The 22577-nt window shown below is 44.0% G+C and overlaps 1 protein-coding gene across 1 annotated transcript; it reads left to right on the top strand.

Moving 5' to 3' along the window:
- The first annotated feature begins 9306 nt into the window (after positions 1 to 9306).
- On the top strand, positions 9307 to 10851 carry MC3R (melanocortin 3 receptor). The gene has a single exon (XM_053453640.1). It carries the CDS (start codon positions 9307 to 9309, stop codon positions 10276 to 10278), a length of 972 nt encoding a protein of 323 aa, XP_053309615.1. The 3' UTR covers positions 10279 to 10851.
- Positions 10852 to 22577: the final 11726 nt, after the last annotated feature.

Consider the following 22577-nt stretch of genomic DNA (forward strand, 5'->3'; position numbering starts at 1 on the left):
CCACGTCGCAGGGTTCAGCATTTCAATTGTTTCTGTTGAATTTTTTTGTGGGAATATTTTCTCAGCATTTCCAATAAACCTGCCAAGTCATTTGGGTCTTTTCACAAAGAAGTTGAGTGGTCCATTAAGTTAAGGGTAAACTTGTCCATGATGAGTGGAGGGCGCACGCTCACCGCTCAGTGAGTAGACCTCATTATCTTGCTGCCAACTGCTGGGTTCTCACTGTAATAATACTGCTGGGTTTGCACTTTAATAATTAGGGCAGAACCTGCACGTTCCGGGTCAGCACTAGGAATTCTCTGCAACATGAAGTAACAGAACCGTTCATTTAATGATATGTTGTGCGATGATTAAAACAACAAAAATTATTTTATGGGACTTTCCCTTCATTATTTGTTTTTGGAGGAAATGACAGAAGAAATGCAATTTATGTTGGGAGATAAAGAAAATGATATGTTACAGGCAGTGGCGTAGCAACCACGGTCACGGGTGCCAACTGCTCACCGTACGAGCCTCGCTTCTGCCTCTGGTCTGCTGGGTCCCTGCCTCCACGTGTCAGTCCGAAGTTATTCACAAAGGGCTGGTCTCTCCAGACACGATCTACAGGTAAAGTATGAGGTGCGAGAGAGAGCGAGGGAGCTAATGAAAAGAAAGTAAGGGGTACATGGGAATGAGAATCTATGGTATATATAAGTGTGTGTTAACGTGTATGTGTGCAGACATTTGTGTGTGTGAGCATGAAGTATTTGGGAGGCATAAATGGCACAGGCAGGCTGTTTGGGGGCACCCGCAAGCTGTGGGATGGCACTGATAAACTACTAGGGGGCTAAGGTGGTATTTACAACTGTTTGGGGGCAAAGTTGGCACCATGGAACATGTTGCTTGTGCAGGAGCAATATTCACACTGCAATTCCAAAATAATGCGGGGACAGGGGTAAGTTACAATTAAAAACAAACCAATCCTGTTCCCGGGATCAAAAATACCCTTATTATTACCCCACCCTAAAACATAACTTTTATGAATATGTTTGTTAAAAGGTATAACCAAAGAAAGATGTTTAAAAACACCATTGTCACCAGTCCTACCATGAAAGGCATTACGTCACTGTAACATGAGGGCATGTGCCCACAGCTGTGTAACACTAATAATATTAGATCATATATACTGTTGATGGCTGCAGTCCTAACAACAGAAATAATTGAATTATGACCAGTGACACAGGCTTATTAAAAACTCAGACAAATAGCCCCCCTGACATGTTTCGCTCCTCAGAGCTTCATCAGAGGTCTGGGCTAATAGCTTCCAAAATGGAGACTGTTTGGCCTTATATCTCCTTTGTTAACGACATCACGGATTAGGGGAGGGAACAATCATATCCAATGGTTACCGATATATTAGATGTGTTGCCAAACCCAGCCAATTGCTTTAAAGGTAACTAAGCATGACATCACCCACATAGTCCAATAGAATTCCATAAACATGATGGGCAGTGGTTCTCTCCAATTCCCAAAGGTGAACAGTCAAAGAAATTGACTGACAGTTATTCTCACCAATCATTGATGTTCCTTTCCGCTCAGAACCACTCCTATTACTAGATCTCCTACCCGTTGTAATTCTTATTATTCACATTACACCCAGTTCACCAATGAAAATTGCTGGGCAGCACAGTGGCTTATACCGTTGCCCTGCAGCTCCAGGGTCCACATTTCAAATCCCACCAAGGACACCAAAAACCATCAAGGCACCATATCCAAAAACACCAGTGCAAATTTGCATCATTTTAGCATATTCGCCATACACAGTTATATGCATCACAATTGAATAATTCCCTTCCCAAATATCCCTATCACAATATAAGTGATCAAAAAATCAATATTACAAGTCAACGAGGGTCCCATTATTTAGAATCTACAAATAGGCCGAGAAGGAGAAACCTTCATTTAAACCTAGAGGACTCAGACTTTTGAGTCTATAGAGCCACTTGGCTTCCTCTTTTAATAGTAAAAGACCAAGTTTAAGTTGGGAGATACCCCAAAACCTCAGAGACTCTAGATCTCCACCATGGAAAAAATTACAGGCCAAAGATGTTTCTTCTTTCCTCCTAATAGTGCCCAAATGTTGGGATATATGTCAATGGAACTCCTGGATGGTTTTCCCTATGTACAATTTATCACAGCTACATTTAGCAGCATATACAATTCCCTTACTTTTACAATTTATGAACTGTCTAACTTTATAATTCCTACCATCCACGGGATTCCGAAATGTTTTTACAGTAGGTAGATGTTTGCAAAAAGTATAATTCCCACATGAATGTGAGCCAACCAGGGATTTCAGCCACGTTCCTTTCTCTTTTTTATCAGTCATGTCTTTAAGATTAGGGCCACGTCTGTATGTAATCATTGGTCTATTTCCGACTACATCTTTTAGGCCTGGATCCATGGTCAGTACTCTCCAGTGCCTCTTAAAAATTATTGACACCTCAGTAGAGTAGCAGTCATAAGTTCCAATGCACCGTATCACTCGCGGGGAACCATTGTCTACCTTGTCTTCATGGAGTGCCCGATCTCTACTGGTATTCACACTGGGACCCTATGGCTTCTAGTGACGCCCCTGGTAACAGGTGCGAGATACATGGAACGGATTCCCAGTAGAGGAACCAAAATCACAAATCAATGTCTTCATGAACACTGCAAAGAAGAAATAATAGTACTGCTTGGAAACTGTTGCAACAAATATTTACTAAACATCACGTTCCCTGCCTGTGAAATGTTTTCGGAAAGATGGAGACTTCCGACTTTGGAGTAAGGGCTTCTTTGGAATTAAGTCGGCCCTGGACTGAGACGCGCAGGATGATCCAGGCTTGCAACGTCATTTTATGTCCTCCCTGCTGCCCAGATGTCTTCGTTCTCTCAGCAAATATTTAACTGCTGTAAAGTGTTTGCGTGACGCCCGTGACACGTGTGCGGTGCCCTCTGCAGCTCAGGGTAATCAGACGCGTGCCACACAGAGAGGGAATCGGCATCTATAAACAGGACGCGGCCGGGGAAGGCAACACAGGCGGGACTCGCTATTTACAGTATCTGAGACGTGCCTCGTTTACAGAGGGATTCATTATTGTAACAGACCGAGCGCCGATAAATACGGACAGATAACGGGTTTCTCAGCCAAAAAATTAGGAAGAAAATTGACAGTTTTTGTTTCTGTAAGCTGTGTGCTTCGTCCACACTGTAACTCATCAAGGACAGCAGTGCTAATAAACCCTCCTGTGGCTGAGCGTGATCAGAGTGTGATATAATAAAGCCTGCAAACACAGTATGTGCCCATATATATATATATATATATATATATATATATATATATATATATATACACATACATACATACATACATACACACATACATATACTAGATAATAAAGCCTGCCGGACCACGGACACAGTGTCTATATTTACCGTATTTATCGGCGTATAACACGCACTGGTGTATAACACGCACCCCCATTTTTGAACAAAAAAACTGAACAAAAAAAACTTCATCAGAATCACTGCTATCTGGGAAACCACACACACACAGTAAAACACACACAGTAAAACACACACACAGTAAGACACACACACACTCAGACACACACACCCTAACCCCCCTTCTCAGGATCTCCCCTCTCTCTCCCTAACCCCACCCCGGTCACTTACCTTCAACTCCTGTGTTGGAAGCGTGAGGCGTTTGTCTCGGGTGCCGGCGCTTCACTGCTGAGCGCCGGCACCCGAGACAAACGCCTCACGCTTCCAACACAAGAGTTGAAGCGCTGAGGCAGGCGGCGGCGGAGGCTGAGGCAGGCGGCGGCGGCGGAGGCAGGCGGCGGGTGGCGGCGGCTGAGGCAGGCGGGCGGCGGCGGCCGCCAGCAGAGGAGTCCTGGATTTCTGTCAGTCAGGGGGGCCCGAGAGTTGCCGAGCGGTCGTCTTCAGCAACCGCTCGGCACCCCTTGGGCCCCCCCTGACTGGCAGAACTCCAGGGCCCGGTCGCAGTTGCGACCCCGGTAGTTCCGCCACTGGCTCTAGGATTTATCGGCGTATAACACGCAGGTAGGGTTTCAGCTTCATATTTTAGTTAAAAAAGTGCGTGTTATACGCCGATAAATACGGTATATATATTCACTAGACAATAAAGTCTGTAGCCCCCAGGGACACATCGTGTATCTATCTATGTATATATATATTGTGGCAGGATGGCCCGGTTACAAACAAGAAGCTCCAAACTCCAGCAGAATAAAAACAAAATGTGGTTTATTGTAGCTTCACAGTGTAAATAAACAAAACAAAACAAGAAACAAATCCTACTCCATCTTGGAGACTTTCTATACAAAATGATTCTCTCCCTAACCAACTGGCCGGCTGATCCAGTCCCAGTCCCAGTCCCAGTCATAAAGTAGTTGCAGCACAACACAAGTTTGTTTGGACCGTACCTTTTCATACAGTCTTCTCTGGCTTACCTGCCTCTCTCCCTTTTTCCAGACAACTAATGCCTCTAATGGCTGCTCTTTAAACATCTCAGTGCAGGTTTATTAGATCCACCTGCTGACTTCCAGCAATTAACCCCCTCATGCTGGGAATATAGAGTGCTCCAACCTGCCACCGATATAGACAGACTCTGTTACCTTGCCACAATATATATATATATATATCAATCAATGATATTCAGCAGTGTAAGGTAAGTGGATGTTTTTCTAATAATTTAGCTTTAAAAAAGCCATTGCTGAGCTACTCCATTTGAAAACGACATGATGGCTGCATTCCTCACTGAGTTACCCAAGTCTATCTTATTATTGAGACAAGTCAAATTGGGACCAGAACCATGGAAGTTGCCAAAAAACTCCTGTAACCCATTCTCTGCGCAGATTAAGATAGAGAGGAGACATGAAGTGATTGCAAATCGTGTTTAATCATTTCTTGGTCTGGGAATGAATCATGAGCGAAGCAGGAAGACTCTCCTATCATTTCTACTCCGTTCTAATCAACGCATTAAACATCAAAATAACAGGATAATCAGGAAGCCCTGCACCCAATTTAACCTTTTCAGAATCTTATGGGGTTAGGGTTTAAGTGGTTGGGGCAGAGCCACCGTGTATTGATCTGGAATCGAGCTTCAACCAGACGTCACAATGTCAGAGGAAACTTTGGGCTCATAAATGCAAAGAAGCTGAGCCGGGAGCTCGATATGTTTAGGGAGATGCGTTGCTGGAAGCTCAATACATTCCAAGAGACACGGAGGTGATAGCTTGAAACATTCCGAGAGGTGCGGAGCCGGGAGCGTGATACATTCCGAGAGACACAGAGCTGAAAGCTTGATACATTCCGAGAGACGTGGAGCCGGGAGCTCTATACGTTCTTAGAGACGTGGAGCCGGGAGCTCTATACGTTCTGAGAGACGCGGAGCCGGGAGCTCTATACATTCCGAGAGACGTGGAGCCGGGAGCTCTATACGTTCTGAGAGATGGAGCCGGGAGCTCTATACATTCCGAGAGACGCGGAGCCGGGAGCTCTATACGTTCTGAGAGACGCGGAGCCGGGAGCTCTATACATTCCGAGAGATGGAGCCGGGAGCTCTATACATTCCGAGAGACGTGGAGCCGGGAGCTCTATACGTTCTGAGAGACGCGGAGCCGGGAGCTCTATACATTCCAAGAGATGGAGCCGGGAGCTCTATACGTTCTGAGAGCCGCGGAGCCGGGAGCTCTATACATTCCGAGAGACGCGGAGCCAGGAGCTCTATACATTCCGAGAGACGCAGAGCCGGGAGCTCTATACATTCCGAGAGACGCAGAGCCTGGAACGTGATACATTCCGAGAGACGCGGAGCCAGGAACGTGATACATTCCGAGAGACGCGGAGCCAGGAGCTCGATACGTTCCGAGAGATGCGGAGCTTGATGCGCTCCAAAAGACAAAGAGACAGTAGCTCGATGTTTTAACCATTCCATTTATTTCATTTTTATTACCGGGTTATTGGGGTCCAGCATGGCTCCACAACCCAACTGTCTTCATAGCAACCCTCAGCCGAACCCTCTCTCCAACACTGGAAGGGATGCATTTGATTCGTCACACGAGCTTTGGGGTCTCCTTTTCACTTTTTCCTTGATAAGTCATTTTTCCCCTGGTCAAACTCATGAGGCCTTTGCTGGTACTGGCCCGCGGGGTGCTTTGTGAGCCGTGGCAGACGACAGGTTCCTTTAAACGCTGGCCTCTTGCCATTTCTTTGATCACCTGCCTCTCCCGTAAAAACTGTAATTTACAGATATTCTCCAGATCTCTACGCGAGTCGCCACTAATCCCCCTGCGCGCTCGTTCACATCCTCTTAGCTGGCTCTATCCTCATTGAGAAATCAAAAGCCATTTAATGCCTTTACCGGGGCCGGTCTCTGCCTCCACTTCCTTTATATATAAATGCGTCGGAAGGTCGTCCCACCGCGGCGTTCTCAGTAATTAGCGGCATTATTAGACACAATGAGACCGGCATCTTAGGAAAGGAGCAGATGCTCAGACTGAATGAAATTAAAGGAATCAAATATTTACGCCAATTAAGCAGGTGCAAGTACCGCACGCCCCGTGTTTCTATATTTCTATTTATTGCTGCAGCCGCTTCACCCTCAGCTTGTGCTTCTGGGGGAATTTATGCACCTCCTCTGCAATGAAAAATTATTTTTACAACCTCCACTGGGTGGCAGTTCCAGGTATCTGCTTTACTTTTACATTTGCACATTATTTGTTTTATTGGAAAGGATCCTGAATTTCCTTGAACCTCCCAGAACATGCGCAAGTTGCTATCGTCTCTCCCTCCTCTCCCCTCCGAGGATTAGCGGGGTACAATGTGAGGTTTTTATCAGCAGACATGGCAGGAGCCTCACGGGAATCCTCCGCAGATATATGAGGCGGTTGTTCTCCACCGTGATAAATGTAGTTATTAAGATTGGGTCTTCTTCTTGCCGCTCCGCGGTACTCGCTCTGCACTCCGTGTTCCAGTAACACAAGGCGATTAATATAAGGTCTGTGTTATTCCTGGTTCCTGTCCCGACGCCGCCTGCACTTTGATATATTGGTCTCATTACCCTCAGCCGGAATTCAATCGATAATATCGGCTCCTTAATAAATATGAGCGTTGAGCAGGTGGATTGGCTGAGCCGCAGCCCAAATAAATAAAGCGGTAATATTCATGCTTTTGCCATCGTTTCCCTGCTCTCCGCGGGACCCTGTGGCCCCTATAAATATTTACATTTTTAGATAAAATCTCCATATTCAGGCTCTTGAAATTTATGATTAAATCTGAATTCATCTGATCTGTAACAGAGAAAATAGTCTGATGGTGAGAAGTGAGCGTCTGCGAGAGCCCGACGGCCGCCATACAAACTTCAGATGCTTCCTGGTGGGTTAAGTATTAGAAAGGCTTGGAGGTCCGAGGGGCCACCCCACCCCCTCAGTTAACACATTCATTACAGGGTTTGGGGGTCTTCTCTTAATGTCCTGTGTTTAAGCTGCTTTTGGGGTCCTTCCAGGGTAAGGGACGGTGTTTGAGCTGGGATTCCATCATAATAATGAAGCCTTGTCTGAAGAGACGGAGTTGGATCGCGCATGCGCTCCAAAATATTAAATCAATTCAAATCATTCCATTTTGTAAAATTTTGTGTAAAATCAAGCCGAACCTTGCAAACCTCTGACGTCTGTCACTCGTTTCTGGAATTATGAATCTCTGCAGGAGGAACTCGGGCAGGATGTAAAGGGTTAAATCCAGAATGTATGAAAGCTCAGATTGTTTGCGGAAATAGGCTGCTGCTGCTGTATGGGTTAAAATGCATATATTTAATGAAATAGGGGTATTCACGGGATGAGAGAAGGTAACGTGTTGTAAAGCCTGAGGACGCCCGAGCAGCTTGTGCCCAGATGAAAAGTTATTTATGTAGCCTTTGTGCGTATCAGACTTCCCACGGTCAGACGCCTCCGCCGCTTCTATGTGAATTAAACAAACCCCAAAACCTGCCGTGGCTCCGGAGAAGGTTTTTAGTTGTTATGGTGAGCGTCTTTGATCCAACGAGTCGTAAGATTATCCGGTACGGGGCCAAAATCAAACGGTCACAGAACCCCTTCAAAGATTTATTTAATTACTAGATACGTGTAAATGTCGGCAGGAAATCCATATCAATTTGCTGCTATTTATTGCGGTTTTGGTCCGGCCGGGGATCCCCGTATCTCAGTCGGAATATTTTGCTTCCTTCTGGGGGAAATTCCCAGGCGAATTATCGACTCGTTATTTATAGCGAGTGATTTATTAAAATTAAACAAAAAAACATGAAAATAAATGATGCCGGAGATGCGCGTTTTCCACGTTGATTCACACCAACATCTGTATCATACGATTCATCTGCTTGCCCTCGTTACTATTCCTTCTCACATTTTCAAACCCCTCTACGTTTCAGGCTCCGGAGTGGGACGCCCTCATGGGGGTTTCTTTCATACTAGGACCAGGGGCTGATCCATAAAAAAAATCCATTAAAGTCCTTGTTTTCAATATGATGTCATCGAGCACGTAAGGCTGATTCAATAATACCACATGCCTGTGGCTTAACTATTTCAGTACCAGGGAGTGGAAGCAATGTGTTTCTACCCCAGGGGACTTATCTGCATAATGTTTAGAAAGAACACCCCATTATTCCTTTCAAACATCCAGTTAGTCTGATGGGGCAAATCTCTGAGATGCCCAGAACTGCCCCACGCGGGTACTTTTCCCTTTTCCGTAAATCACCTGCACAGGACTGGGAATAAGATGAATTGCAGTTAATGAAGCGGAGTCTGCAGAGGGCACCAAAACATCTTGAAGAGCTCCGGCTTTTATCTACCAGCTCTGGCTGATATCACTCGGCTGCCACTCAGAGATCTGTCTCTGCTCCAAGTGGCTGCTCCGTTCCACCGGAGCCTGAGGAGGAGTCTGATCCATCAAAGCATGTGAAAACCAAGAGTTTTTCCCGATCGCGTTTAAACTGCTGCACACAGTCTCCAGAGGTGCAGCCGGACCGAAGGATGGAGGGAAATCAAAAAGGAACACAGATTTACCAGCCTCATAAAGACAACACGGAGAGCGTAGGCGAAAACAACATGAAATGACAACTTTTATATGAAGGCAGCTGGTTTACAAAATATAGAGAAAATCCTGCAGTTGCAGAAAACGGCACAAGAAACAGAAAAGACGACCACGTTAAAAGCAATGCTCCTAGCTCTCGGCTCTTGCTGACCCATGGATGGTCTGACGTTCTCCACAATGAATTCATCCAGCTACATCTTCTCAGTTCAGTCTCTAAACTTCAATGGCTCTTTGGGCTTTAATGACAGCCGCTTCTTGGCCAACGTCACCACGAAGGGATTCTGCGAGCAGATCTTCATAAAGTCGGAGGTTTTTCTAACCCTTGGGATTATTAGTTTGCTGGAGAACATCCTGGTCATCCTTGCAATACTCAAGAACAAAAACCTCCATTCGCCCATGTACTTTTTCCTGTGCAGCCTGGCGGTGGCCGACATGCTGGTCAGCGTCTCGAATGCCTTGGAGACTATTGTTATAGCTTTTCAGAACAAGTACGTTTTCATAGGAGAACATCTTCTCCGGCAGCTGGACAACATCTTCGACTCACTGATCTGCATTTCTTTGGTGGCATCGATCTGCAACCTGCTGATTATTGCAGTTGACCGGTACATCACGATCTTCTACGCTCTGCGGTACCACAGCATCATGACGGTGAAAAAAGCCTTGGCTCTGATCATGGTAATATGGGTCTCGTGTATCATTTGTGGCATTGTGTTCATTGTCTACTCGGAAAGCACAACTGTGATTGTGTGTCTCATCACCATGTTCTTCACCATGCTTGTACTCATGGCCACTATGTACGTCCACATGTTCTTGTTTGCTCGGCTACACGTGAAGCGCATTGCTGCCCTCCCAGTGGATGGCGTTGTCCAGCACCGGACGTGCATGAAAGGAGCCATCACCATTACTATATTACTCGGTGTTTTTGTCGTGTGTTGGGCACCGTTTTTCCTCCACCTGATACTCATCATCTCATGTCCTTCTAACTCCTACTGTGTTTGTTACACCGCGTACTTTAACACATATTTAATCCTCATCATGTGCAATTCTGTCATCGACCCGCTAATCTATGCTTTCCGCAGCCTTGAGATGCGTAAAACTTTCAAAGAGATTATATGCTGCTACGGGATGAATTTCGGGAAATGTGGCTGATACCGGCCATGGTCGAGTGCCGCGTGTAACTACTTGTTTTAATAAAATCAACGGAAACAAAATAACCCTTCAGTGATCAGAACAGAGCTGAGGAGCAAAGAATCTGCAAAGATACAGATTCAGACAAACTTCGCGGCTCTCATTTATCTTTGCCAAATAAAGTGGAATTCAACCCGATTTTACACCAGAAAGAATTTAGTAAATTGTTCCAAAAATTAGTTATTTAACTTCCGAGCCCTTTGGTTTTTGTAAGAATCTGTAACTTTGATATGATATTCATTTTCTCAAGGACTTGCTGTATATTTTCTATCTGTATGTAAAAGCCGTGAAGAATCTAATATGTTTATCAATGGAAAGGTGAACACTAGATTTTAACCCTAGATGTGCCGGAGGGTAATGCAAACAACTCTTTAAATAATCCGCCGCACTAGGTTCTCGAGCACAAGTGGTTAAAATGCCGGCCTAATAAAATAGGGTCCCGTCGGAGGGGCAAGGGGAGGGGGCTATTCCCTTACCCTTATTCATTAAATAACCCAGACAATGTACAGTAATACTCGGTGTTAAAATACTTAAAATATGAAGGGAATTATATGAAAATGATTCGCCAGAAGAGCCAAAGTCCTCATACTGTGTCCTCGGTGTCCCGAGGCACTGAAAGTGTTAATCTTGCACACCCATATCATGTACCATTAAACAGAGAAATGCATCAAACTGGAACGTCCGAGCCATCGATGTCTGGAGATCCTCAGCGCGTCGGAGGGAAGTAAACTGTAGAAACATGAATGAGTTTGTAACATGGAGCACTTGGCTCCGACGTCCAAGTAAACGATGTAAAGATTTAAAGATTGTAAAAAAATGAAACATTCCCAGTAAAAATCTCTATATTTATAAGTCGAACTCTGAATCCAATCACCTGCCAAGTGCCTACTGAATAATGGGAGTAACATGTCCGTCCATACGGGGGGAACCTCTGCCAAATGTTTATGTATAAACCTCTATAAGGCAAATAACCACCCAAAAAGACTCAAAAACACCCACCTTCTACAGACATCAGCCCGTCTCAGCGGGTCGGCGGAAAACGTAGACCGTAAAAAGCCATAATCTCATCTGTGACACCCACCAGCATCTCCCCCGGGGCATTGTTAGGAGGTCCCCTGGAAATGGTCAACATTTATTAATAGGTTTATTTCTTTGCCCAAAAATGTCCAAAATCACTCAAAAACTCTGATGAAGCTGCAAATACCTCGGATGCCTGCCGCCAAGGCGAGCGCCGGGGAGTAAATCGCGATCTCCATGCGCAGAAACGCTGCCATATTGAACATTTTTACATGCTGCAAAAGGTTATTTTAAAAAAAAGTATTTACAAACTTTTCAAACGGGACCGAGGGGGCATTACGTAGAGCTGCCCGTCCCCAGCCTTAAAACGAGACCCGCGTTATTGTGTTAACGTCCGTGTTATGTCTCCCGGGTAAAAACAGGGCAGTTTTGTTTCATAAGGAATAATACAATTTGTTTACTTGAATATTATATTGTTTGTAACAAATTCTCCTCTAAAAAAACACTCGCCGCTGCATTGGGCCCCGTGGACGGCGGGAAAAATCCCATTCCTATGAACCATAACCCCGCCCGGAGAGGTCTGCTCTTTATCTGAGAGTTCCTGTTATTTTGTGATTTTCAGAAAAACCTAAAAACAAGTGTGTTCTCCACATACAGCCGCCAGTTACACGCGTGACATCGCTACCGTCATTTACCTTTTCAAAGGTTTTAAGCAACTCGCTGACAGTTTGGTTTTCTTTCACTGTATTTTCCACATTCTGTCTGTTTTTGTCCGTGAGGAAATATTCTGCACCTAAAGGATTTCAAGCGGCTCCCGCGGCCGAGGTGAAACATGCGCCGTGTTACCGTCACCTGTGTGCAATGTGTTTAATGGAGCTTTTATTCTGAAGGCTTATTTTTTGTCTTGAGTTTATTCTTTGTGTTTAATTAAAAGCTGTGAATGTGATTTGACCAAAGGCTAAATGTTGTGATGTCTTTCAAACATTATTATTGATGGTTTTATATAGCGCCATCATATTCCGCAGCGCTGTCCAATGGGCAAACAGGACATAACAATAATGGATCACAAAACAATTTGGAAAAAAACAAATGTGTAACACCCCGACCATAGCCAGACCCATACCCACCAACCCCTAACAATCTGCCATTATACCCACTCCCACTAACCCTTCCCGATCTGCTCCTATACCCACTCCCACTATCCCTTCCCCATCTGCTCCTATACCCACCCCCACTAACCCTTCCCGATCTGCTCCTATACCCACTCCCACTAACCCTTCCCGATCTGCTCCTATACCCACTCCCACTAACCCTCCCCCATCTGCTCCTATACCAACCCCCAGTAACCCTTTGCGATCTGCTCCTAAACCCACCCCCCAGTAACCCTTCCCGAACTGCTCCTATACCCATTCCCACTAACCCTTCCCGATCTGCTCCTATACCTACTCCCACTAACCCTTCCCGATCTGCTCCTATACCCACTCCCACTAACCCTTCCCGATCTGCTCCTATACCCACTCCCACTAACCCTTCCCGATCTGCTCCTATACCCACCCCCCAGGAACCCTTCGCAATCTGCTCCTAAACCCACCCCCCAGTAACCCTTCCCGAACTGGATCACAAAACAATTTGGACAAAAACAAATGTGTAACACCCCGACCATAGCCAGACCCATACCCACCAACCCCGCATAATCTGCCATTATACCCACTCCCACTAACCCTTCCCGATCTGCTCCTATACCCACCCCCACTAATCCTTCCCGATCTGCTCCTATACCCACTCCCACTAACCCTTCCCGATCTGCTCCTATACCCACCCCCACTAACCCTTCCCGATCTGCTCCTATACCCACTCCCACTAACCCTTCCCGATCTGCTCCTATACCCACTCCCACTAACCCTTCCCGATCTGCTCCTATACCCACTTCCACTAACCCTTCCCGATCTGCTCCTATACCCACTCCCCCAACCCCTCATAATCTGCCATTATACCCACTCCCAGTAACCCTTCCCGATCTGCTCCTATACCCACTCCCACTAACCCTTCCCGATCTGCTCCTATACCCACTCCCCCTAACCCCTCATAATCTGCCATTATACCCACTCCCAGTAACCTCTACCAATATGCTATTCACCCCAGACATCTCCCTTATACAATAAAATTGTAACTGTGTTCTACAAGAATGAAAGATAATATAAAAACAGGGTACTTAGCTTTTTAACCCTTCTATTCATTCATCGGAACACATATTTGGTAGCTTCCTCAAGGACTCTTCCTTCAAAAAGCCCCTTACAACAGATATATGGAAAAACAGAACAAATTCTGGGGATACAGCTTTAAAAGTACTCTGTAAAAAGAATAAAAACCACAAATGGTGCAATAACGTTAAAAGGTTTAAAACAGCCCCCACTAGTTGTGCCACACTCACAAGATTGTAGTAGGTATTGCCTTTAAGATAGCCTGTATCTTAGGAACCACCTCAAAGTTTTAAAAACCGGTCATCTGCTGGATACAAACGAATGGCAGGCAGGGTATCTCCCAAAAGTTCTTTATTTACAATAGCCCATTAAAAACACCCTTATAACAGCTCATTGGTGTCAGTGACATGTTGGGGCATTACGCATGATGTGCCCCAGAGTTTGTGGCAGAGACGCCACCCTAGGCCTAGGTCAGAATGAGCCACTGAAAGAGGAGATAGTAGGGGAAGGAGACAGAAAAGGCAGGAAAGACATCTTCAGGACAAAATTAAGGGCAAAATGACTAGCACTGTACTTTGCTGTTTAGTTACAAAGCAGAGTGATAAAGGACGGTCCGGAGGGACCAGGCTGGGTTTGGGTTCAGTTCACAGGCTGAGTCTATATAATGATATTTTTCCCCCTAGAATTCTGTGGGTTTCACGCGTCTTCATGACTTTGTACTTAGTGGATCCTGGGCTGCAGGTGAGTTGCGCAGGAGAGATGGACATCGGGAAAAACTCTCAAATGCCTTCTGCGTTGTTGTCTCCATTCATCATAGGCCGAGGCCAAGCATTTACCTTGCAGCTCCATTCTGTGGGTCAGAGTTCAGTCCGCAGGACTGAGTACACGGCTGGGAAGATGTAAGAACCTCATTTAAAGAAAGAGAGCGGCGTTCGGCAGCAGATTCTTCTTAATTGTCCGACCCCTGAGGTTACGCAATAAAACCAATACAGAGCTACACGCACATTCCGGGGGTTAATGGTGGCCCCGTCGCGCTGAACCATGAAATCTAATATCAGAGCAACACTAGAGGAAGATGTTATGGGGGAGCCGGCAGGTGATAAGAGCAGATCAGTGCTGGAATTATCTGGAGATATGACGGGTTTCCTTATACTAACCAAATCTGTCACATTAACACAACAATATCCTATAAGGTAATAGCGCCGTCTCCAATTTCCTACACGAGGTTTGTCTTCCGACCTCTCACCACTGACCCTAAATACCAGATTTTATGCCCATTCCCATTCTGAGATCTTTCTGTGATTTTAAACCATGGATAATGGCTGTGAAGCCGAGAGTCTCTCCTCAGTTAAAAGATCTCGCTGTCGGATTCCAGCGCCGGTGAGGGGAAAAATGTTTACTAATGAAGAAGAAGCTGGTTAGAAGAGGCCAGATACCTGCTGAGAGTATCATAGGAGCACAGAGGATAATAGCCCAACACAAAACCGTTCAATGGCGGTTTATAAAGTGAATGTACAGTGTACCCGACTTACAGAAAGTCATGGTCAAAACGACTAATAAAACAAGAGACTCCAAACCTCACGCACAAGAAGGAAGGAATCAAACACTTTAGCCTCGGATACATAGAGAGGAGACTCCCCACCAGGTAGGGTCCAGATCACACCAGAGAAAGAAATGCTGAGCATGGAAACTGACTTTAATGACTATTTACTAAAGACCCCAATGATTATAAATATCATTGGATGTTACAGTGAAGTTAGCTGATAACATCTCATTCTAGGTGAGTTCTTCTAGTATTTCTAGGTTTTACTTTATTTTTGTGCCTTGAACCCTTCAGATGCTTCAGTAATGATAAAAAGCCTCTCGTATTTGGGCTCATTTCTTGTCCAGACCCACAAGATGCCCGATAAACAGTAATTAACTGCCCCCCTTCCCTGTGGCCTCCCCCCATATGTCCAAATTCCCCATAAAAGTTGACTCAATGCTCTAATACATGATACATGATGAGACTGTCGCCAGCTCTACAGATCCAACCTGGCTCTGTTGGTTTATGACTGGGTCTATTCACAAAGTTGAGTGGTCAGTCACGTGAGCTGGATGGTAACGCACATCCTCTCCCGCAAATTGAAATTACAGCAATGCATTTTTTTAAATATGAAAATAATTATAACAAAAGGCGCACCCCATTAATTAAGAGAGGATAATAATCACCTTCCCTACCCAATGTAGGGTGGGGTAGAGGATAAATTAACCTGGACGGTATGAAGCCCAACTGTACTTCTGTCATCCCCATTCCCTGGGGGGGAGTAAAATATAATAAATCTAAGGGAGGCAGAGAGTCCATCTCATGCCTCCCCCCATTCCATGCCTGGTGGTGTGGGTGGGTAAAAAGGATAACTTTAGCTTTGTGGGGGGTTGCTTTCATTATCATCAATGGGGCAGTTTTGTAAAGACAGGCCCCTTGATAAATGAGCTTTATACCTCCAAAGGTTTTGTCCATTGCATCTACATATAATAAAACACCTTAATAAAGAAACACAAACACAGTACATATTGAATATAAATGGCCGTAGCTTTATTAAAGGGTTTAAGAGGCATTAACAAATAACCAATTCAAATAACAACCAATATTATCTTTCTTCAACATATAACCAGCTACAATCCGCCCTTCCTTAGCCAGATTGTATCACCACCAAGCCACTGTCCACCTTAAACCAGAGGCGACCATTACCCTTCTAAAGACTATGACAAAATTGAACCTATTAAAAAGGGGGGGGACGCTCGTGCAGCACAGCTTTTAAGATTTTTTTTAAATGAGGTAAGCAGAGACTTTGTGCTCAGCTATTTATTTAAAATGAAAAACATCTCACGCCGCGAATGCTGCTGAATTTTCCCGCCGCAAAGACACTCGCGCAGACGCTTGCACTGAAGCACAGGTGATTAGCCAATCACCTGAGGTACCTGATTTTCCCTGCCTAACAACACTAAACTGGTTTTAGCTGACCAAGCCCGCCAATATCTAAAGCCACTCACCTAACCTGACCTTTAATAACCCCTAATGTCCAGCAATGGACAATTACGGCGCCGTTTAGTTAACCTGCGCCTTGCAATTCTGCCTTTTGAACCCTCCATCCAGCACTGTCCTCCACCGAGCACTGAATGGCATTATGGAGGGAGGCATTGGGCACATTGTGTAAATACCGTCCATATGGTTTTAAATTATAGTTTAACCCATCCTATTGAGCATAAGAAGGGCATGAAGATGGGTTATAATATACTCTTGGTGGAATCGTGGCCAAGCTGAACATCATGCGGACCCTGTAACCGGCTCATTCCTTGCGCGCCCGCATTATTTCAGAATGTACATTGGCCAATTTGTCACAAATTCAAGAGGGCGCGTTTCCAAGAAATCTGCCTTTTCGTTCTAAAAATGCAAATTATAGTGAAAGAGGAAAGTAATAGAAAAATGTGGCGCTGAGCCGGTCTTTAACAAGAAGAACAAATCCCGACTGCAGAGAATCAAGGTTAAACATAATGACGTCATAGCTCACAGGGAACAATGTATTTATTTATAAAGGAGCCATTAGTGTTTATGGCAACGCTCTGCTTTAAATGGAGGAATTAATGTTCTATATCGACCTTTCCATGTAAGAAACCTGCGCCTTTACGGCCGATGCGGAAGGAGGTTGAGGGATTTTCTTCTGGACAAAGTCTCTGCTCATTCTTATTGGTAATATTAGGAAACAATTACAGTTCAATGACACATATTGGGTTATTACCCTTTAAATAGGATAGTTGTCCCCAAATCTCCTAAAATCTCAGCGAAGGAATCTTCATCAGACTCGCATAACCGACAAATGTGCGAACACTCAATCAAGCGCTAAAAGTGTGGACTTTGGGACAATAACCGCTAATGTACAAAAACCAGCACGGCCACACGTGTCATACTGAGAATTATTAATGTCACGCGTCACATTCTGAGGATTATTAGTGCTACGTGTCTCGTTCCAAGGATTATTAGTGCTACGCGTGTCCTTCTAACATGGCACCTAACACGTAAGTACTGGAACACAGAACCTTATAGAAAATACTGGAACACGACACTGGGTGGTTTATTTGGCTTTGGGCTAAACTGAACCCGGTCTTGGATGATGGACACTGAAGGGTTGCAGACGCATCGTCTCATCTGAAGAGCCATCGCCAGCCATCAAAAATCTCCTCCATTCATTAGGTCTACAACTGATTTTGGACTACAACTTCCATTATCGTGACTGATGGAAATCATAGTCCTCCCAGCAGCCTTGGTCACAAGTGAAACGTGAAGGCACTGGGGGCTCCATCACACCCGATTCTAATAATTTATTATGTCCTCATAGTGCTGTCTCCGTGCCCCCCCGGCGACATTTACCCCAACATATCACCTTTTAGCTGAATGTATCCAGATATGGAGCGGGTGGAGATGGCACGGTCTTTCCCCCCTTTTTTTCTGGTTTGTTTTGTCAGCTTCTGTGTTTTCTCTGTCATTTTCTCCATTTGATCAGAATTCGGCGCACATTAAACAGGCTCCTTGACATTTCCGTGAAGCGTTTCTGAGTACTTTTCTTGCCTCTTCGATTACTCTCTTTCATGGGCGGCTTCCATCTCTCTCTCTCAAATCGCTCTCAAGAACTGTTTTGCTCAGAATTCATTCTTGTTTTTAAAAACATTTTTCTAAATTCACAAATTAAAAAAAAAAACCCAGATTCAATTTGGTTATTTAGAAAGGAACATGAAAGCTGGATCCCCAAATAAAAGATAAAAACAGCAACCTAATTAGTAAACGATGAGCTCCTGACTTGTGCGTCATTAACAGGTCTGGATATTTTATAAAACATTCCTTCATGAAAAATAAAATATATTGAGCATAAAATACACCAATGAAATTGGCATTGAAAGAAATCATTTTAAAACAAAAAATACAACAGTATTTTCAAAAAACGGTTTCTAATGCAAACATGAAAATATTATGAAATATATGAAATATTTTGGCGGGAGTTCTATGTGAAACGAATTGGTGATAGGTTAATGGTTATGGGAAGCGGGCGGGAGAAATGGCTGAAATATCCGTCTGTTTGGTAAAAAGGCTGAATTTTTTTGCGGTATTGTCGGGCTCGTTATAAAGCGCGCAGAGGAGACGATGGGCTGAAATGTTACATTGTGGCAGCACAGATTACATTAGCCGTGAACCTTTATCCTGGGATCATTTAGACTCCTCGGAATCCATGAAACCAAGAAAATCAATTCCAATAAATATACAAAGACTTTCCCGCGGCTTTATTGCCACCCGCCACGTCCATCCATTAATCAATAATGGATCCTCACATTACTGATTTCAGCTTCCCCTTGATTAACCCTATCTATGACTATCCAATGTACGGATACATTATACTTACATATAAGTACATACATATGTACTGTATATCGGATCTGGTGCTGGTCCGTTTGGGTCAGGGGAAACTCTTCAGAATAAAGAGAGCTCTGGCTCGCGTCTCACTGTATAACCAGATGCAGACCCCTAACGGAGTCCCTGGGATTATCCTCTGAATCCCTAAAGGTAAATCCTATTCATAAAGTTACTTTCTTTTTGCCTTAAATGCCAATAACAGCATTTCCTGTAGTCATAAAAATCCACACACCCCTTACAAATAATACTAGTGATAAAATAATATTTAAGTTCTGTTTATGTCTTACACCTCCTTTATTACAGACACATTATTATTATTATTATTATCATTGACACATCATCATTATTTATTTTTATTATTATTATTGACACATTACTGTTTTTATAATTAATATTATTATGAATAATATTCTTATTAATATTATAGATACATTATTATTATTGACACATTATCATTATTTATTATTATTATTGTTATTATTAAGGATACATTATTATTATTAACACATTATCATTATTTATTATTATTGTTATAATTAAGGACACATTATTATTATGATTATTATTATTATTATTACGAACACATTATTATAATATATTTATTTTATTGCACACAGTTTATTTCACCGAATACATTTTGCTGGGTACCTGGAACTTGCTGGAATCATATAATTAATGTCCGATATTTCATTTTAAAATTTAGACCTGCTTAGCAAAGGGGTGCATTAAAAATACAGCAGACGGGGTGAAGGTCATATACCGGGGGGTCTCTCCCGTAACGGTACAGAACTGTTATTGGGTCTCATTTCCCATTCATCATAATGAATACTTTAATTCCTCCATTTGATTTATTCTGCATCGGACAGGATCAGACGGTAATCACTGGTATAGATGACTTACATTACCTTCAACATAATAAAACGTGGCATTGTACCGTATAGAACGTGACAACATTAATCAGCCTCTTACAGTTGCCATAGGAACCTGCTGTTTATGTTTATTGTAAAATGGGTATTTTTCTGTCTGTTGACTGCGCGTTCTCTATAAAATGTCATGTTATTTTCACATGGACTGGCTTCCCCCTCAGAGGGAGAAAAGAGGGCAGCTCTTAGGTGGTCCGATGCCCATGGGGTGACCCAGCCAGGAGGGCTAATACCGAAAAGGTAGCGTCCTTTCTATGATCAGTTTTCCATGCAGGCCCCTTTAGGGCATTGATACGGGATCTCAGTTATTCTACATAATCACCGGAGTCTTCAGAGATCATCCAACCTCCGACTCTATGATCAGCAGAAGAAACCAGCGCTGGTCCCTCCACAGGCAATAAACCTGAATAATATCAGTCTTACACAAATTCATACGTTGTCAAATCTGACCCTTAAAACCTCTGTTTCGGGCAAATTGAACTTCAAGGGCCGCCATCAGAAACGTAGCAGAGGGGGGTGTTTTATTTCTTGAACATGGAAGCCTGGTTGGGAGCCTGGGCTCTATTAGATGGCAGCCATGTTCGGGATTCTTTTTATGTAAAAGCCGTTAGCGTCACGTCGCACTCCACGATGCTGGGAATGAAAATAAATCGATACTTTTTTCAACAGCTTCCAGAAATTCTTTGCATTGCAATGAGTCGTCCAAGGCGCGTGTGTGCTGAATAAATAATGCAAGGCGCATGTAGCACCTCAACTTCCGATTTTATGAGAAAAGGCTTCATTTTGTGGGTTTAAAGTATCACTTCATACATACTCAGAAAATTTTTCTGCCTTTAAGGGAAATGCTGACCGGTTGTGCCTGCAATCGGATCCATAATGTTTCTACTTCAGATGTCCAGCAGCTTAAGGCCGGTCCCGATATGGGCTCCTTGGTCTCCATGTGTTGGGCTCAGTCCAGCCTGTCTTTTCTTTGGAATATCTGAGATGATGAACCCCTGTGGGTCATTACTGACAGCGGAGTCCAGCTGCGTGAGGGCAGTTTATCCATAATTTGTGTCGCTCATTACTATGCCGCATGTCCTTGGCAGTCCCCAAGCCATAAGATTTGAGAACCGGGGTTCAGAACAGAAAACCCCATCCTGGCCACAGACTCTGTAGAGGATCTCCCAATGCACCTTTTTGTGAAAGTCGTGAAGTCAACGTTTCAACCTTAAAGGGTCTTTGTCAACCCCTGAAGACATTGTGTATCTGTACCTAAAGGCACAGTAAAGGCTCATGGTCCGTAGGGTCCTCAAACCAGGACCATATACTGCTTCTCCAGCTCAAGTCCATGACCACGAAGAACATACGATCCACTGAATGGTAACGCTTGGCAGCTCTTTAGCTGTAAACGGGTTAAATTTGTTCCACAAACCGAAAACACGTGAAGGCCGTTCCGCAGTAGCAGAAAATGAGATGAAAGAGTAAAAAAATGCGAAAAATAGGTACGAACGACCAAAAGAGGTCTCTCTAAGTGTTATCACCTCCGGATACCTGCGTCACTGAAATCCCCTGGTTATATGATCATTGATGGACTTACTAATTGCTCATTAATGATTAATGATTGCCCGTCAGAATAGCTAAGAGCTACCTCATAATATGGGGGGGGGGTCCAGAGGCCGGTGTAGTATTATTGGGGAATGTTTTATTTTTTAACGATTTGTGATGTCTGTGTGATTTCCGTTGCTGAGTGAAAACTTTTTTTAAAAAAAATAAGCTCATATTTTATAATTAAATGGGACCCAAGAAACTTAATGCCCTCGGCTCGACTCATAGAGAACGGATGAGACGGGAGTTGGGGTTCGTTGAGTTTGATCATGTTTTCTCTGTATCTTCAGTGAATAGGTCAGGGGGGCGGGAGCTTTAAGGGACCCTAAAAAACAAACCAAAGGGCCCCTGTTTTACACACACACAGGGAATGAATGTATCTGTTTACTACATTATCGAGGCTGTTATACAGAGCTCTGTTACTGATATTCACATCTCCAGGGAAGGGGAGCCAGACCCCCACAGCCTCTACCCCCAAATGGTCTGATTAGTGGGGTCTCCACTCCTAATAGTTAATTATTAATAAGTAATCATTCACAGGTAATTATTTTCATATTTCCGGAAATGTAAGTGGGTGTTATTCAGGCTCTAACCAAATGCCTCGCGCTGTATGAAGATCCCCCGCAGCCGATGTCATCGGGAGAAAAGAACACCTGGGGTGACCTCATCCACCGACACACATTCTCAGCCGCCATCAGAAAAGGTCCGCCACGGCCCAAATACTTTCAGTCCGAGAAGGCGGACGAGCGCCGTATTGTTTATTCAAGGTTTGTCATTTCTTGTTACTGCTTAATGCACTAATCACAGCAAATAACGCTCTAATTGGGTGCATTAAATCTGCACAAGAACCCAGGAAATGGGGGTAATTAAAAATAAAAATGTTTCTTTTTTCTGTTGATTAAAAACATCGCCATTTGTTCAGGTTTTTACAAGTTGAGTGCTTTCCGGGACAAGCGAGTGAAGATGCGTTAAGAGCTGGTGCACTAATTGCAGTCGGCAGCGCTCGGCAAACAGACATTTCCTGTGATGTGTGGAAGGACCTGAACCCCCCAAAAATAAATAGTCTGGGGCCGAATCTGCCGGAGATCT

The sequence above is a fragment of the Spea bombifrons genome, chromosome 13 (assembly GCF_027358695.1).
Source record: "Spea bombifrons isolate aSpeBom1 chromosome 13, aSpeBom1.2.pri, whole genome shotgun sequence".
Classification (NCBI taxonomy): Eukaryota; Metazoa; Chordata; class Amphibia; order Anura; family Pelobatidae; genus Spea; species Spea bombifrons.